The sequence below is a fragment of the Nanorana parkeri genome, unplaced genomic scaffold, assembly GCF_000935625.1.
Source record: "Nanorana parkeri isolate BGI_ZX_2015 unplaced genomic scaffold, ASM93562v1 scaffold443, whole genome shotgun sequence".
Classification (NCBI taxonomy): Eukaryota; Metazoa; Chordata; class Amphibia; order Anura; family Dicroglossidae; genus Nanorana; species Nanorana parkeri.
Window position 1 is genome coordinate 306,952 of NW_017306711.1, and position 19,338 is coordinate 326,289.

The 19,338-nt window shown below is 40.5% G+C and overlaps 1 protein-coding gene across 7 annotated transcripts in view; it reads left to right on the forward strand.

The window, feature by feature from the left end:
- The window catches only part of MEF2A (myocyte enhancer factor 2A), a 139,336-nt gene that overhangs the window by 81,211 nt on the left and 38,787 nt on the right, over window positions 1-19,338 (forward strand). For all 7 annotated transcript variants that reach the window (XM_018560259.1, XM_018560261.1, XM_018560263.1 and 4 more), the window contains one exon: window positions 1,454-1,657. In XM_018560259.1, coding sequence (XP_018415761.1) covers window positions 1,454-1,657 — 204 coding nt within the window. The remainder of the gene's footprint in view (window positions 1-1,453; window positions 1,658-19,338) is intronic.

Genomic DNA, 19,338 nt, shown 5'->3' on the forward strand with positions numbered 1-19,338 from the left:
CAAAACAATTTTTTACATAAGTCGATTATTTACAGTTTTGCATACCTTCATTTTTTTACCTTTTCGCAAAAAGGCGCAATTACAAATTTGCTAATATTTGTTATTTATTAACTCAATACAGTTTTATCTTTTAGATTTAGTCAAAAAATATTTTTTTTTGTGCACGGATACTGATTTTGGTGTGTTTTAACAATTGAATTGTGTATTTTTATCGGTTTAATATTAATTTGAGAAACATTTGCGCAATTATCGCAGGGCCTACAAATTTAGTATCACCATCTTTTTATTCTACCGGGCCTGCGCTTTCAGAAAATATATGGTTTGGGGGGTCTTTTACAAACGCTAGCAACGCAGCAGTTGAAAATCAAATCAATAGGAAAAAATTGCAGAAAATGCAAAAATGGCTTGGCCAGCTGATTTGAAAAATGTTCTGGAGGGCTTGGCAGCGAAAGGGTTAAAGAATTGCTCGAAAAGAAGAAATGCATGTATTGATTGGCCTAGTTAAAGCCTTGAGTTGAATCTCTTGAAATGTTGTGATGCTGTTGCGCAGAATACCAATTGTGGAGAATCACACCATTTGCTTGATTGGAATATGAAACCACTTTTAATATGATGCAGAATTCCTAGACTAGTTCCTAGTCAAGCTAGCCAGGCCCTAAAGCAGCCCCCCAAACTGACATTTCTACCACCAAGCTTTACAGTTGGTATAAGGTCTTCTGAAATACTGTCTTCAGTTTGCACGAAACTCATCTATGGCCACTGTAGTTAAACAACTCTATCTCTATCTTTGGTTAATTGGTCAACAAGAACACCATGTCCGTTTTTATATATCAATTCAATTATATCACATTTTAGATCTAGTCTATACCTGGTGACGAGGGAGCATGGAGCCGGCTTCCCAGCCAATCAGGAAGCCGGGCACCGTGTAATGTCTCGTTGGTCGAAGCTGGCCAAACAGGAAGCCGGGCAATGAGTCATTACACAGCGCCCGGCTTCCTGATTGGCCAGAAAGCCGGCGCTATGCTTCCTTGTCACTTGGTGATGAGGGAGCATGGCGACACCTTCCATGCTATTCAGGAAGCCGGGTGGCGAGACTTTACATGCCACCTGGCTTCCTTAATGGGACTTCCGGTATCGGTATTTGGTATCGGCGAGTACCGGGAAAAAAATATCGATACTGAAAAACCGGTATCGGTACATCCCTAGTCATAACTGTATCATGGTATTACACAATAGGCTTTTATATGTTTTTGAACATGCATACCTATAGTGTTTATGTAGCAACAAACACTTGGCTCCTCAGAAATTGCTTTACTAACATGCACAAAGTCAAATACTAGTTTGCTTACTATAGAAAAATGGACATCATTGTTTTTTGTCCCATAATATTAAAACGGTACATTCATTTGAAAGTATACATTGTGGAACATAATTTTTTTGTTTACCCCCACAGGTTACTTTCACCAAGAGGAAATTTGGGTTAATGAAGAAAGCATATGAGTTAAGCGTGCTCTGTGACTGTGAAATTGCACTGATTATTTTCAATGGCTCTAACAAACTGTTTCAGTATGCAAGCACCGACATGGACAAAGTCCTTCTTAAGTATACAGAGTACAATGAACCACACGAGAGCAGAACCAACTCTGACATTGTAGAGGTAACTGTCCTTTTATTCTACAGACATAAAGAAGTGTTACAGGCAGAGGTCTGGGAGATGATTGAGGATAGTTGTGGTTGATACATGGACTATTCTAAACTTTTTTCTAGAGTGCACTACTCATATTCCATAGTGCAGAGTAAACCATTGTAGCTGTTTTGCAGTTCTTCAGAAAATCCAAGATCCCGTCTAATTAGATAAAGTCTAAATGTGTCAATAAAGATCCAAGAATGATATTTTGTTTAAAATGGATTTGGCTGGGAGGGAGAGGATTTAAAATTCTGCTAGTAACCATCTAATAGAACAGAAATTGGAACGATCATGGATTAAACAAAAGGGCTTTTTTCCCCCTTCTGTCACATTATTCACACTGGTTTATCAGCGTTTGATTTACATACAAGGTTGAGTTTATCTCTTCAAAAAAGCAGGACCATCCAAACTTTTTTCAGTCATATCAAATGATGTTCATAGATTTCTTACGTAGCAGTCATTCATTGATCATAACCTTGCAGACATTCGGCTGATTGATTCTAAAGCCCTGTTTCTGGTAATGTCCATCTCATTATTTTTTAAGTATATATTAATTGCTGCTTTGAGTGATTTGATATAGCGTTGGCAAATAAGGAAATCTATATATTTTTTTTTTTCTATTTTTAACTTGATGAGGTACTTGAATAGAGGCTGTGATCTGTCAGAACTCTTAAATCATCTACTATATTAATGGTTCTGGACGATTAGACAAATTGTTTTCCTTGTGCACATTTTAAGGGGAACCTGTGCATATAGTAGGCTATTAAAGCTGAACACAGGAGATATATGAAGAATCTTGCAGCCACACTATATGATGCCTGCTTTTATCCACTTTAGCGCTCTAAGGGTACCCAAGCCCAAAGTGCTCAATATAAAGTGTATGGTTTCTGCTCAAAGCCTGGCGCTCAACAGGCCAAGTTTCTCTTTTAACTTGTCTGATGTTATTGTATGAAAAAAAAAAAGTATTAAACAAAAAAAATTAAAACTTAGTTGCCCATACCAAATTCAGCAGCATTGCTGATTCAACCCTGCCCATGTTTATGAAAATGTTTCAGTTTTAAAATATACATTTTACACTTAACTTTTTTTTTAATCAAATGTTTAAAAAAAATTCAGTTTACTTATTGTTTACACTGTTGCACTGTAACCTCTGCAGTCTGTAAGGCACTGTAACAACTGGCGGGTTTGTTTGCTAACAAATATCATGTGATCACCATGATTGGCTTCCACCATGGTGGTTGGTTTCCAATCATTGGTGGGGACCAGCGGCTGTCAGTGAAAGCACAGGTGTGTGCCCCAAGGTCTACCTATACTGCCTGTCCCCCCAAAAAAGTCACCACCTGGATTTAGCTAAGCAAATAGGTCAGAGCCTTCCTCTGGATCTAGGTTCAGCAGTGTTATGTCCCCAAAAAATGAGGTCAGCTGCCTACCTGAATATACTGAATGACCAGGTTTTTCCATCAATGGATTTTTTCTTCCCTGATGGCATATTCCAAGATTACAATACCAGGATTCATCGGGCTCAGATTGTGAAAAAGAGTGGTTTAGGGAGCATGAGACATCATTTTCACACAGGGATTGGCCAACAGAGAGTCCATACCTTAACCCCATTGAGACTCTTTAGGATGTGCTGGGGAAGAGTTTACACAGTGATCTGACATTCCCATCATCACTACAAGTCAGGAATGGGTTAAATAACTATTACCGGTATTGGAGTGCAAAAATTTACACTTGCATTCTTTCACATTATGTTCTCACAGGTGGCAGTTTTCTAGTTGATGAGGGAGTTTTCACTGACTATATTTTCCTATAGTGTTAGTTGGTTGCACCTATCGGTGGCAAGTATGATGTTGCACTTGAGCCAAAATCTTTGATTCAGTACTCCGTTAAAATGTCTTGGTGCTGGCTGTGTTGGTATTGAGAATGTGTTTCCACCAGTGGAAAGTATAGGGCTTTTTTTTAAATCTTTTATGTATTTGAATTTGGATGTTGGTGAATGCTCCCATGATTCTTGGCAAGTTTTCCTTCTGGCATAGACATTACTGAGTTGTGTAAATCCCTTCATTTTCTAGTTAACTTTCTAATGTCATTTGGACCATATGAACAGTCATACTATGAAGTCTCACATCTGGCCATGTTCCCTGTGTGGAAAACAATTCCCATCTGTAAATATTCATATTCAAAAGTGTTAGACAAAAAAAACATGCTAATAACTATAGAAGATGTGTGGTCAAGCCAATCTGCAAATTTTTTTTCTGACAAGCTCGTATTTTTGAAAAAATATACTTTGCACTTTGTAAATGCTATTGCTAATATATAATTACATATTTACAAGGTTACATAATCTTGTGGTGCCTGTGGTGGAGGAAGACAGCGGTGAAGTCAGTAAGAAGATCTTGCTGCTGCCCTTCAAAAATAATATTAGAAAAGCAATGTATAGTGATTCTACTCTCTACATCCACTCAGAATGAAAATATATTGGTTATGTGGCCTTCACCTTTAAAGACAAATTTTAAACATATGCCATAAACTACAAGATATTTACATTTTTGGTAAAATCTTATGGCCTGTATTTGATGCTTACTACTATTTTTTTTTTGGGGGGTGGTGGGGAGGGGGGTTAGTTGGTTACAGGACACTGACATCATTGGGCATCTGGTGGGTTGAATTTTTCAGCAGACTCTGGGTTGAATTCAATAAAGCCTTAGTTCCACTTTACTAGTGGTATGGACTAAAAGGTCACCTGTCGGATAAAAAAAAAACCCTATTACCAGTTCCAGCAGATTTTTACCAACACAGATTCAGGTAGTTCTTTATTGTTTCACTTTAAAAATCTGTTGCTATGGCTGTGACATTCTTCAAAAAGAATGTATGCCAGATCAGAGTTCGTCTTAATTACCACCAGTCTTCTATTCTGTAAACTGGTGGTAATTAAGACCAACTCTGATCTAGCATACAGAGAGATGCCATTGCTCAGAGTGGAACATGTATGTACTGAGGAGCAGCAATAAATGTGACAGCTTCCCATTCATTAGTTGCTAGGACACCGGGCCGTCTGTGCCTTGGCAACCAATGATGCATTCCCGGGTCCATTCAGCTGCTGGCCGGGAGATTCCCCAGGCCGGCAACTGACTGAGCACAAAGGGCCCGGGGATGTTGGCCGACATCAAGCAAAGGAGGGTAGAAAGGAGAGACAGGCCACTGAAGGGCTGTTCTGTGTTTATTACAGACTGGACATGATCACTTTAAGAAAATAACCGTATCCTGACATCTGATGCTATTGGCGATTTGTTATAATGTTTATACATTATTTTTTCTGGAGTTTTTTTTCTTACCTCACAGATTCGCTTCATGAAGCAGCTTAAAACTGTCTAGTTGGGTTTTATATGTCGACTAAAACAATGCAGATGTTCTAATAAACATACTATCTTTTGATCTGATTCCTGGTACTTTTTAATGTCGCTTTGCTTTTGAATCTTCAAAATTCTACAGCTTTGTCCAATATAAGGGTGTAGAGGCCTGGTATGTGAATTTTAACTTCAGCCTGATATTGCATGTTCAAAGTAATAATATAGAAGGTTCCAAAATTTAGGAGGGAGAAGTAATAAATAGTGGTGGGGTATTCCAAAGAAAATGCTTACCTTGAGTAAGTAAAATAATTTGGATGTTGGACTTCCAAAAAATGGCTGCTGCATTTGAAGAGTTCCATAGTAATGGAGGAAGCAAGTACATTCAGTGGTTGGCTTCCCTCTGTCCTTTAGCCTGAAAATGTGCACTTCCTTCCTCCAAAAGCTCCTCTGTGCAAGTCCCTGCAAAGATGACAAGGGGCAACAATGGTGGAATATACAGTGGCAGAGTTGTCAGCTGGCAGAAAGGTGACATGTCTGCAGTGTTGGGGTATAGTGTCAGGTAGGATGCAGGGGGGTTCAGAGTCTGTGGTAGTGGTGCTTGAAACAACACCAGTGTCTGCTAAATCTAAAGTTACCCATAGAATCTAGATGGTGGTTAGACAGGAGGGAACATTTTGACCGCTAAACATTCCCTACCATCACAAGCAACCACTGCAGGCATATATCTTGTAGGGGCTGATTTAAAATGTGTTTGCACGTTTTAAATCAGCCACTAGGATTTCCTAGTGGCAGTAATGCCATGCAAACGTCTAATTTCAACAGTGCGCATGCTTTTTCAGGGGAGGGGGGGAGGTGATGTTATGGCTAGCCTAGGGAGGAGTATAAAAAGTAAATCCAATTCAATTTTTCATTATCATTCTCTTGGTGTTTCTACTTCACCTATGCCTTTTTTTTGCAACATAAAATAAAAGTGTTTAGGGAGTGTAGGACTCCTTTTATGATTACTATTTCAGTTAGGTTAACCTGTTTTCACTTATAGAATAAGAACGCATAAGAAACTATTTGGGGATAACTCTCTAGCATCTGCCAAAAATGGAAATATTACTTTTTTTGGCTTTTTAAAATTATTTTATTTTAAGCTTTTTAAGCTTTTAATTGGTTGATAGCTGTGTAATTGGAAGCTAAATTTTAAAGCAGTAGGCTGTCAGCTGCAGCTTTAAATGAAACGCATAATAATATAGCATAGATGACGCTTTATATATTTTTGTGAGCGAGACACTGATGACAAGTTGCAATGGCTGCTCCCTTTACATTCTCCACATTCACCAGTAGCAAAAACAAGAACCCATAAAAGCTTTGGATTCACACAATGAGCATTTGATGTCTGTGCTCGAATAAGACTTCCTCATGCGGCTCTGCGAATTCCTGCAGCAGTGAAGTGTTTTCACAGATGTTTTCAAGCTTCTGTGGAAATGCATTAGATTACATTGAGAGCAATAAAAACTGGTCATTTTGTTAGCCAAATAAAACATAATACTAAAGTTTGGTATCTGGCAGCTCTTATTTAATCACATATCCCAGATCAATATTATTGAAGCTGTTAGGGCAAATTATAAAGCGTCCGTGTCTCAAGAAGCTTAATTCTTTTTGCACATGGGCTTCATAAATAGGGACGGAATACATCTGGCAGGTTTATATGACAATTGAATCCGCAACATAATGAGTTTTGGCAAGAGTTGCTTCATGCCAGGAGAAATGGGATCAGTGGTTTTTAGTGCAGTGTCTTGAAGACTAATTGCAGTATGTTCCTTGGCCCTGGCTTTGGTTGAAGAGTTGCCTGTCTCCCTCTTAAACATTTTATTGGAATAAAGTCAATGTACTTTGGATAAGTTGTGCTTTGTTGGATAGGAATTTTAAATGTTAACATATAATTAATGGGCATTTAGAATACATTTTATTTTTACTATTTGATATTCGGTTATGTCGATCTCAGAAAAGGTAGAGAGTTGTTGTTGTTATAATCACTGTACTGCGTTACGTATTCTAGACCTTGCCCACTTATGATGGCTTTACCATGGGCATGGCACATTTCATGAATACATATTTATGTGTTCCTTTCAGAAGTAGTCAACTGAGTTAGAATGTGGGCCTGGTTAACGAATTAATACTGTCAACCCATACCATTTTCAAGTACATATACATATATAAAGCTTTGCTAAATGTCTTTCATTAGAACCAGGTTACGATTTGGAAGCCCATATAAAATAACACAAGCCTATGAATATTCTTCAAAGGATAACTAATGTGCTCTTCCCAATAGTTTAAAGGAGAATTATGAGGCGAGTGATTTTCACTCAGCCTCATAATCTGAGCCGACCTGTGACCATGAAACTGTCACAGGTCGGCTCAGTAGATCGGGAAGTGAGCGAACACATAGCGTCGCTCGCTCACTTCTCGATCTATCCGTGCACAGAGCCGTGACTGTCACTCACGGCTCCCTGCAGAGATCCCCCCCTCCCTTGCCTCGGTATACCGCAAGCTGTAATTTGCGGTATACTGAGCTTTGGGTGACGGGAGGACGCTAGTTTGTGTCCTCCTGTTACCCTTAGGAGAACTATGGGGAAAAGCACTGACCCCATAGTTCATGTGACATTGCAGCTGTCACATGTCGACTCTATAGCTCGAGAACTGCACAATCACAAACCGCTGATCACTAAGCTCACAGTCTTCTCGATTGCTCCAGTGCTCATTGGAGGGACAGGAAGGGGAGGGAGTGGGTTCAGCTGGCTCTAGAGAGGCGGAGCCAGTTGTCAATCAGGCAGCAGAGTGGACCCCGGCAATATTGTCGGGATCTTTCCCGGCTGCAGTGGGGCTGTGCGCTGTCTGCATATAGCGGGCAATAGCCCGCTATATGCTGACTTTGGATCACAGGAGTACATTGGTAAATGTACTCCCGTGACCCAAAAGAGGACTAAAAGCCAGTCACACATATGGCAGGTTGACTGAGCAATCAAACTTTGGATTTCATTTTTTTTCAAAATGGCAATATAAACATAAAATGGTGGTTTCAGTCTACTGAAGGAGATGGCTCTGAAATTGCCACAATTAAACCTGCTGGAAAAATACTTTCAGTTTCAATGTAATTTCCTTAGCTTTTTCCCTTTTTTTTTTTTTTTATTTGACTTTTCAATAAACTATATTAAAACTATCCATTTATTTCCCAGTTTCAACTTAACAATGGACTACATTGCTTAGATTGCTTAATTTTCTGCAATTACTTTAACATTTTGGAAACTAGGGATGTCCCGATGCCACTTTTTCAGGCCCAAGTACAAGTGCATCCCCTCATGACATCGGTATCGGGACATCCCTATTGGAAACCTATAGGAGTAAGTGCAGAAAAAGACCAACTGATCCATTTTATTTTACTGATCAATTTTTGTAATTCCTGATGGACTGAAAGTGGTTCCAGTTGACTGACATTTGCGGTGTATGGCCAGTTTAAGATATTCGCTCTTCTGTATTGCCCATTCAGACTGTACCAATTTTATGTTCCTGTAGAAAGACCAACGAAACCATGGAGTAGGCAGCAAATTTGAAGAGCGACGTTTGATTTTGGTTTAAAGAGTTCCTTTCATTGGAAGCAGGGCCGACCTTAGGGGTGTGCGAGTTGTGTGCCATGGCAACAAGGGCGCCGTGTGGCCGACACAGCTCGTCCTGGGGGCGGCTTCTCTCCCCCTCACCGCTGGCTATCCGATATGACAGCGCTTCCTCGTCCGCCCCCCCCCCCACTTCAGGGGGGGGCGCAGGAGGGAGCACTGTCATGATGGCGGAGGGTGAGGGGGAGAGAAGCCGCGCCCGCAGCTGTCAGGATGGCCGAGCGGGTAGGAGATCGGAGCCGCTGTCATCCTGTCAGTTTCAGGATGACAGCGGCTCTGTGCGTGGCAGATGATTGATATTTATGTGGCTCTGTGCGTGGCAGATGATTGATAAATATGATTGATATTTACCGGTCCTCCGTGTGAGAAGGACAAACACTGGAGCGATTGTCTGATCACTCCAGTGTTTGTAAATAACTGGGGACACATAGTACTATGTGTCCCCAGTTATGAATGAACAGGCTGTGATTTACATCACCTCCTGTTCATTCAAGATTTCCTCAATGGGGAGAAGCACTCAGTACAGAGGCTCCTCCCCATTCAGAAACAGCTGATAGTAAATATTTGAATGCGAAGGGTCTGTACTGAGAGCTTCCCATTCATTGAGTGCTGAGGCTGCTGAAAAAGAAATTTGAGGATTTGGTGTCCTCAATTTCTTTTCTATTTTAAAAGGGAAATGTCAGGGGTTCTGTTTGGACCCCTAAAGACTAAAAATTCATTTCAGATGAAATGAACGAAAACTAAAAAAGTTTTCATTTGTTTCATCAAACCAAATTTTTATGCTATTTTGGATTCAGCCGCAGGGCGCATGACGTCATATAACACCGCACGTGTTGGGCGCCGCCATCTTGGTATATATCTAGGTATACACCAAGATGGTGGGGCCAATATCGGCCTGTGACGTCACCTGACGCCACGCATGCATGGCGTCATGTAACGTCATGCTCCTTGCCTCCCAAGATGGTGGCACGCATTCACAGAACACGCCAGTGGCCAACATGGCCGCCGCACATTGTCGAACAAATTATTATGCGCCTGAATATATTTTTCGTATATTCGGACATATAGTAATTCATTCATTTTACAAGTAGTCTGGGTTTTGTGTTCTGTTTTCTATTTTTACTTTTCTAGATGCACTTACTTGAAAAAAGGGATCTGCAATGCAACCTGACTCTTTATTTTTACAGACTCTATTTTAGTTTGACATTTATTGTTTACCTTCTGTTGTTTTATTTGATAATAATACTTATATTGTGCCTACAAGTTTAATACCTTTGAATAAAATTTTTATTTTTATCATATTTTTTAATATGTTTCTTTGCGGCTTAACAAAATAGGAGTCTTTTAAATATTGCGGATATTGGGGAAAATGAGTGTGGTTACGGGGGTGTGGCCACTAAAGGGTGTGGCCACTGAGGGGTGTGGTCACTGGGGGGTGCTGTAAAGCTTTCTCACACAGGGCGCCTAAAGGCCTAAGGCCGGCCCTGATTGGAAGCTTCTATTTTCAATTTGATCACTAGTGTAGTGTATTTATTTAATGGAAGTATAGAAGATGTTGTTAGGAACTATGTGGTAGCAGATATTTCTGATTTGTAAGCCCTCATGGGCAGGGCCCTCCTTACCATCTTGTCTTAAATTGTATTAAGTGCTGCGCAAACTGTTGGCTCTATATAAATCCTGTATAATAATAATATATGGGAAGGGCGCAATTAAAGTGATGGAAGGGGGGGTAGAAAATTTAAACCTTGGTGGGGTCCCATTTATTTGTGCAAAAAACCAGTAGACCATAAAAATATGATAAAACACTATCTAGCAGTTTTCTAACTACAGTGTTGAAACTTGCCTATTTTATCTTGGTTTAAGTGGTGACTTTGAAAAAAACTTTGCTTTGCTTTAAACCTAATCTGTTCTCAAGGAGAAAGAGCATTTTGGTCATGCAGCAGTCCACCTATAGATGTAATACATTTGTAATAAATCAGTGTCTGGATTAAAGTTAAAACCACTATACATAAGCAGTAAGCATTTTAAGTGAAATTGGCTCCTAATCTCCCCATGTATGGAACATTAAAGGAGAACTATGAGATGAGTGATTTCCACTCAACTCATAGTTCTAGCCGACCTGTGACAATGAGACTGTCACAGGTCGGCTCAGTAGATCGGGAGGTGAGCGAACACATATCGGGTTCGCTCACCTCTCGATCCTGTCACGGCTCTCTGCCGTGACAGGGAGAGGGGCTGGATTCCCCTCTCCCCGCTCCGATCTGCCAGAGCTGACTGGTGGAACGGACAGGGGAGGGGGCGGGTACAGCTGGCTCTGCCTCTAGATAGGCAGAGCCAGCTGTCACTCACGCGGCTGGGCGGATCTCGACGTCTGTCGGGATCCGCTCCGGCTGCAGCATCTCGGTATACTGAGCTTAGGGTAACGGGAGGACCCCAGTTTGTGTCCTCCCGTTACCCTATGGAGAACTATGGGGAAAAACACTGACCCCATAGTTCTCCTTTGATTCTGTATTTTTGGACTGCAGAATACGTGCTTTGATACTGTGATCAGCAGTTTGAATCATTAGTCTTATATTCTGTTTAGTTATGCTAATTATTTGGAAATTAATTGACATAAACTGGTTTCAAAATTTGTGATGTGAAGACGACCTGAATATTGAATTTGCATACAAGAAGGATCATTTAAGGATGTGATTGTATCTACTGTAAGCTCCATTGTAGTAAACACTGATGCATGCTGAAAGGTACATGCTGAATTTGTGCAAGTTGCTAGAAGAATTCGGTAACCAGTGCTACCAGCTGTTGTCCTTGTTTTTGTAATCACTGTTTCCATAGTACTACTCCATGGTCTCAAACTGCTTCAGTCTGTTACTATATAAAAAGTTATAATGTATGCCAACATGGGCATCCAGGCCTTGGACAAACCGCCACAAAGCAGTAAACTAGGCCCTTGATCTGTAACAAAGATATCAATGAAGATAAACTGTAAACAGCTCTTCACAGAGGAGTCCCACAGGGCAATTCCTGCAGACAGACTGAGCTCAGACTTTATCAGGTTTATGGCTAATTCTTTTAAAGTCTGTGTAATCTTAAGGAGCATTTTGAGGGCAAGGACAAAGCAGCATTTCATTTAGTAAGTCTGTGCCTGGAAGTAATCTGCTTGTTGTGTGGAGACATGGCACTCGTGTCCACTGTACTCCTTTTTTTTTTTTTACATTAATTTTTATTTGTTTTATAGACCTACCTCGTTATAGGTTTGTGGTTGATTTATACAGCAAAGTCCTTGGTTTATGCACCCCCAGTGCCCAAAAGAAATTCACCATCCCTTTTCCATCCTATTAAGACTGTTGCCAAAAAACTATGAACTGTCAGGCTTCATTTTAAAATGTACTTCTACTACAGCCGTAGTAAAAAAAAGAAAATTTCCTCCTTACTATTTCAGACTTGCAAATCTTCTTCTGAATTGCTGAGCCCACTCAATAATGGTATCCTATACAGGCAAAGCAACTGAAAGTACAGACATTTCCACTGATGAAACACCAATGTTCCTTCACCGCTGAAAGTTCAGTCCAACCAAAATTTATGTTTCAGTTATAGTTCTGCTGTGTAACCCCTTGACCTTTTTTGTATATCGGATTCCAGCATCAAATCTTCCCACCACTGTCCTTTTGGCCTTTAAAGTTTCACTCTCTCAGCCACAACAAGATTATTCTCATCTTCAACTAGATTTTCCAAAATATTAAATATAGTAGAAATCCAACAACTGCTGTCAGATGTGCAAACAAAGTGCATGTATTTCACCACTTGAGTCACCAACCTATTCCTTTTAGGTGTAACATTTACCAGAAAAATATATATTCTTCCAGGCTGTCAGCCATTGTTAATTTGTGCTGCATAGACCAGGTTGAGCACCTTGTTGTAGCCATTTGACGGACTGATTAGTAGACTTGTGTTTTTTGGCAACAAGCTATATATGTTTTTTTTGTAAATGTGTTTCACTTTATACAAGGTATTCTTAGTTACAGGTAGTCCTAGGTGAGAGTTTGATAGCCCAGTCTCTAGCAGATCTAATGGTTGCTTTACAGCCTGACTGCCTGGATTCTCGGGATCCTAAAGTGATAGTATACACTGTAGATAGAACCACAAGTGAGTAATCTATGCCGTCAGTGACGGCAAAATATATTGCCAGGGTGCAAGCATGTAGCCTGGCTGCTGGTAGAGCTCTTTAATAACTTGACAATCCAGCTGGCGGAGGTTTTATCTCCGTTCACTCTGCAGGACTACTCGGCCACACTGGATAGCCCAGGAACTGAAAGGCATGTTGATTTTACAATTGTGACTTACGCAGAATTTGTGGCTGTTTTAATTTGGTAACTAGATTCACTCAGTCCTCTAATCAGATGTAATAAATGGATTCAATGAGTTAAAAATAATATAAAGCTGGAGGAGGGAATGCCAGCTTGTCCAAAATAGAGGTAGATTTTAATATGTTATTACCATTCAATTAATTAATAATCGCACACTTATAAAAACTAAGCTAACATGCAGTTCTCTGTAAAGGGATAAAATTCAGGTTCCCCTTTATCTGATAAATTGACTACCACTGCTAAAGAGCCTCATGTATAAAAGTACTGGGTACTTCCATCTTGGGTTTCCCTCCTCAAGGCTTATGCAGTTCTTTTGATGCAGAGATCATGCCGTAGCAATGGGTGACCGATAACTAAATGCAGCCCCAAGAGTATTTTTCTAGTGGAAGGGTAAATATTTGGCAGCCCCTTTTATGAGCTTACTGGAATAGGATTGTCTGTGATAGTTGTAGTAGATAGCATATAGGTCAACTTTCAATGGTTTCCCTTTAATCATTTGAACGATGGGCTAGTACATAAAGGTGGAAGATCCTACAGGATCCAGAGCACAATACATTCCTTTCTCTTGCAGCTCACTTTCAGATGGTGCTTTGTTATGACTGAGCAGTGCTAGCATGCTTTAGCCATGACACAAGTTGCTTGTGATCTTCGGAAAGCTGACAGCACTGAACTGAAAAAAATGGCTTGCTCTGTTGCCAGTTAATGTCATTATGAATTGCCTGTTATTTTATGCATGACAGGGTTCTAAGAGCCCAATGTTGAACTGATTACCAGCTGGAAGGTGTGTGTAATGTAAAAGCACTAATTTTATGACTGAAAGACCAGCAAGATGCAGTACTGTAAATTTGCTTTGCACCTCTGACCAGCTATAACCGAAGGTGTGGAATCCATTCTACTTTTGCAGTTTTTATTTGGAGTAGTTTGCCAATTATACATTAACACAAAGTGTACTAAACTTTAAGAATTTAAAAGTCTGCAGGATGAATTTTCAGACATCCATAGGTGTGAATTGGGTGGCTGAATATAAAGGTGTTATTGACATATTAGACCAGGACCCAAGTTTTGGACCTCTCGGGTTGCTGTGGAAGATAACTGAACCTATGTGTAGGTCTTTTTTGGTTACTGTATTTATATCAAGCTGGCAATGTGCTTCATGGCTATGGTTCAGATCTACAGTCCTTAAATTCCATTTGTGTTCCAAATGAGTGCTGAGCCCCTAGGGTGACTACGCTGCTCTTCCATATTCAGTGCATTGGGTGAGGACAGGAAGTGCAGAAAAATATCAGTTGGTCCTGTCCGAAATATTGTGTCCTTCTAAATTCCTGTGCACTGAACAGTAATATTTATCAGCTTTCTCTGCTACCCTCTGTTAACTATGTAATGGTGGTGAGGAGGGTGAGATGTTTGTAGTTCAAAGGCTAAATAGAAGAACTAATGCTGCCACCATATTTAAGGGTGGGTGCACTGCAGTATGTAATATTTACGGTTTTCAGGCCAGTAGGAAAAAGTTGCAAATGCAGTACAGGCATACTTTAAAGACCACATCCATCAAAATGATGACCGAATAACCATCTGGCTTTATGTAAGAACCTTTCAGTCGTGTTTCCTGCTCTTCCTTAGGCTCCATGCACATTGTTCATTTCTCCTCTGTTTAATGAAGGTGACCTAACATATTCTTCCCAGGTCCATTTCCCCTCTATGTAGATGTACTTCTACTTACATGTGTTTTTAGCTGCTTCAAGGGGCTAAACGGGACGCACAAATTTCTTGTTTATGTAAACACAGCTTGAGTGAATGCACCTAGACTTTGCTGAACGTCTAGTATGGATTCAGCCATAGAAAAGCATTACGTGCTCCTTCGATCATCTGATCAAGGGATGTCGGTTGGAAAGGTGCTGACAACAGAACCCACGTATCGAATATTGAAGCGTGCATTCCAGGCTTCAGACTGGTCCCTGAAGCCTCTTTCCTCCACTGCAAGGGTTAATAATTTCCCCAGAGTTCTGCTTTAACTATACAATGTAGAGAGTGTGCTTCTTTATCAGACTCTGTATATTGTATAGTCCTTTTCTGACGTGCAGTACAGATACTTTTGATCAAGACCAGAATTGAGACATTACATTGCTCTATATGACATACACTTGGGGCTGACTTCCTTGCCTTTAATATTTTGTTTACCTGAGAGCAGCACAAGTTATGTATATTAAGAATTTGTTACCAAGTAAGGATTATATTTCTTCCTCTGACCTTTTCTGCTTTGTGTCTGAGATGTTTCAGCAATTAAAATTATTATATTGTGTTTTATAACTAAACCAGATAGAAGATTGTTCGTTTGGGAGACTGACATGACTGCTCCCTGGCACTTTGTGTCAAGGATAAAGTGAAGTGTTGGTGCAGTGTACTGAGAGTATAATGTCATGATGTACATCTACTTGACTGCCTATCCAGTCTTGCTTGTTGCCTGGTAACAGTTAAGAGGAACACTTACCTTTTTAAAATGGCCCTTTGACGTCAGTCCTGTTTTCCTGTCAGAAGTTCAAGTTCTCATCCTCCGCTTGTTGTTTCATGTAAATATTAGTCAGGAATAGTTGGGCTGTCTTACCAACGCAAGACAGAAAATTAAACGTATTTTTCTTTTATAACTAGAGAGTATAAAGTGGTGCCTGGATTAGGCAAAGTTACTGGTGCACGGTTCCATAAATCTTAGAGGGTGATCAGACAGTCCAGCTTTGATCCGGCCATACTAAAGAATTTAGGGCTGGTTGACACCAGCCTCAGAGCATTCCGGCCCGATTGGTGCCGGAAACGCACTGGATCCCATTCCGGCTGGCTCACTTTGTTTTGAGGCTGGAGGGGGCATGGTGGTGCATTTAAGTCAATTACACCACAGCCATGCCCTCCGGCCACAGTGCAATCACCTGCACCGGAAAGCGTGGCACATAAGTGCATGCGTTCCTGTCCAGTCAGAAAAAAATGCACATGCACTGATGTGCCACGCATCCTGGTGCAGGCGATCGCACACTGCGGCTGGAGGGTTGGCATGGATGCCATTAACTTCAATGCACTGCCAAGCCCCATCCCACCCCAAAACAATGTGAGCCCGCCGGAATGCAATCTAGTACGTTCCGGCACCAATCGAGCCGCAACGCACTTGGGCAGCACATCCTTTAACCGCTTGAAGACCAGGTGTTTAGACCCCCTTCCTGGCCAGGCCATTTTTCAGTGTTAAGCGCTGCAGTACTTTGACTGACATTTATTCCGTCCTGCAACGCTGTACTGAAATTAATTTTATACAATTTTTTTGGGACAGATAGAGCTTTCTGTTGGTGGTATTTAATCACCACTGGGGGTTTTATTTTTTACTATATTCAGGAGAAATTACTGAGAATTTTGAATTTTTTTTTTTTTACATTGTTATAAAACAACTAATATCACCCACTTTTTTGGTAAAATATAAAAGTTGGGGTCACGTCGGGTAAATAGACACCAAACATGTCAAGCTTAAAAATTGCGCGCACTCGCGAAATCGCAAAAAACTAGCATACCCAAAATTGGCCATAGGCGACGCTTTAAAAGCTTTTACCGCTCAGTTTAGTGTCATCAGTGATTGATGGCCCTAAAATTATTGCTCTCATTCCGACGTTCGTGGCCATATATAACATGTGCGGCATAATGGGCGCAATCGTTGTTTTCGCAGGTATGCGGACCTGACGCATGTTTACATGCGTGTATGTAAGGGTGGGGACTTTAAAAAAAAATGTTGTTTTTTTTAAATTCTTTTTTATGTATAACTTTAAAAAAATTTGGGGGGAAACTTAAAATTTCTTTTCCTATTTTTTTTTCACTTAACTTTATTGCTATCACAGAGGGGGCTGAGAAATTCCTCTATGTGATAGCAAAATATGTGACAGGTCCTCTTTATGGAGACATCAGGGGTCTCCAAGACCCCTAATGTCACCTAGGACCCCCTTGAAGAAGCTGATGAAGCAGAGATCTGCTTCATCAGCTTCTCTCCAGCATCTGAAGCTGGAGAGTGACACAAGAATGCGGAAGTGCAGTCTCATTGGAAGAACAGTCCTATTTTAAAGTGACCTTAAAGTCAAAAGGTTTTTAAGCTTTTTGAAAAGCTGATGAAATCACTTACAATGGATGCTGCTCCTGGATGTTTAAAAGTTTTATTTTGCTGCTGAATCACCTAAACACTGGCCCTGATGTTCTGTTTTAGGGTGGCTCCCCTTGCAGGATTCTATTGAGCCACCCTTTGTGTGTCTTAGCAAATTGTGTGTCTTCACAAACACAGGCAAAGCAATGCAAGCCTTTGCTCCTGTCTCCTCCCTTCTCTCTTCTTCCTTTTCCAAGCTAGTTGATGGACAGCTGTTGGAGACTGCTCTGTCCCATGTGATCCTGTGCTGGAGAAGGAAGTCCAGGGAAGCTGAACTGAGTAATTTTGAGCCAGCAGTTTGGAAACATGACGACTGTAAGTGCTTGGACAAAAATGTGAAGAATGCTTTTCTTGGCAAAGTATATTTGTTTGATCTGAATTCACTATGGAGAAAACGTTTACGCCATTGAAGAGATGCAAGGGTGGAGCCCTGCAACCACCTTTTGGCATTTCCTTATAGGAGAGGTAAAAAAAACACCTAAAGTGTACTGTGTTTGGCGACCCTATTTTAACAGTAGGTGTCTGAGAGAGTGATGTACAGTTTGACCTGAAGTTGTTTACTAGCCATCCTAAGTGCAGATCTTCCAACTCTGCAAGATGGGAAAGTGATACAAAATATAGCTGAAAATGTCACGCCTGTAGCAATAGGGACCATGAAGATTAATGTACCAAAAATGATTGGTGAAACCCAAAATTGCTTTTTTCATCATTTTGTTGGCTTTTCGAAATAACAAATGGAATAATTTAAGGCTGGATAAAAGGTTTAGTGCAGTAAAACACTTTTGATAGTTGCGCAATACATTTTTATAGAGATCTATACATCGGGCTTAAAATTTAAATTTAGGAGATCAGAGGGACTGAAGGATTTGGTTCCACATGAGGCACATTTGGGAGCTATGCTAAGAGGTGTGCGTCTGTTTCCCTGGCCATTACTTATTCGTATGCGTATAACACGTAGTAAAGGAGTTTAATGAAATTTCTGTTCCTCTTACTTCAGGCTAGATTTCTAAGAGTTGTATAAGAGCAGAAAAGTGACTGGAATATGATCTCTTCAGCCAACACTGGTCTTACGATTGGCTCGACTGTTATTTGATTTTACTTTTACTTATACATGCAAATAAATCACGGAGAGTAAAAAAAAAAAACCTGCAGTGGAAGAAGTGACGATTGTGGAACAACCTTGGCCCAAGGCAGCTACATTTCAAAGAGCAGAAAGCTTGGTGTGTTTCATAACCTTTTTACTGAGACTCTTACCTGATCATTATGGGTGGGATCTGGGAAGCCAAATGGTTCCCTTTTAGTTCGTAGAGACTCTGAGAGGTCACATCAGTTGGGGTTCTTGGATCTGCTCCTTCTACCACTGATTCTTTTATATTTTCTTCTGCAAGGCTCCCCTTTCCTGCTGTATTCTGAATTGTACCACCAGTAAAGTGAGACTACTTTCTAACATCTGAGCAGGTACTAAGATTCTACATTCGAACATGGAGGAAGTATAAAGAACTGTTAGGTGATTTAGCCAGCAAACAGTTGCGGATTGCACATTTTATGTTTCGGGAATAAAATGGTTAAAAAAAAATTTGATTTGGAGTCCATTAACTACATAGGTGTTCATACATAAAAACTGGAAGATTGAGTGTTGTGGTCTGCAACAATCAATCAGATTTTTATTTTCTATAGGAAAGCTAAAGTGGAGATGTTTCCTTTTTTTTTTTTTTATAACCTCCTCCTCAGAATTCCTGGCTACGTAGGATAGAATTTTTAAGTTTGCATGAGGGGGCTCTTAATCTGTCACATTGCCTATTCAGGTAACACTCCATCCCCCACCAGCCGATAGTCCTCTTCGCCATGCCTTGGTAAAATAGTTTTTCTGGGTATGATGGACTTCCTCCTCGCACCCAGTTGTCATGCATCACGTGAGAAGAAGGAAGAGGAGGGAGGACCAGTTTCCTGGTGTAAACTCCAACACCATCCAACTAGGAGCTTATGCAGGGTTTGGGACTGCCAGCTCAGACAGAGAAAGTGGCATGAGCGTTTTGATTATCATGGCATTATTGAATTGAGCATATTTATTGGATGAACAACTTCGAGTGATATTTGCAAACGTTTTATTTTC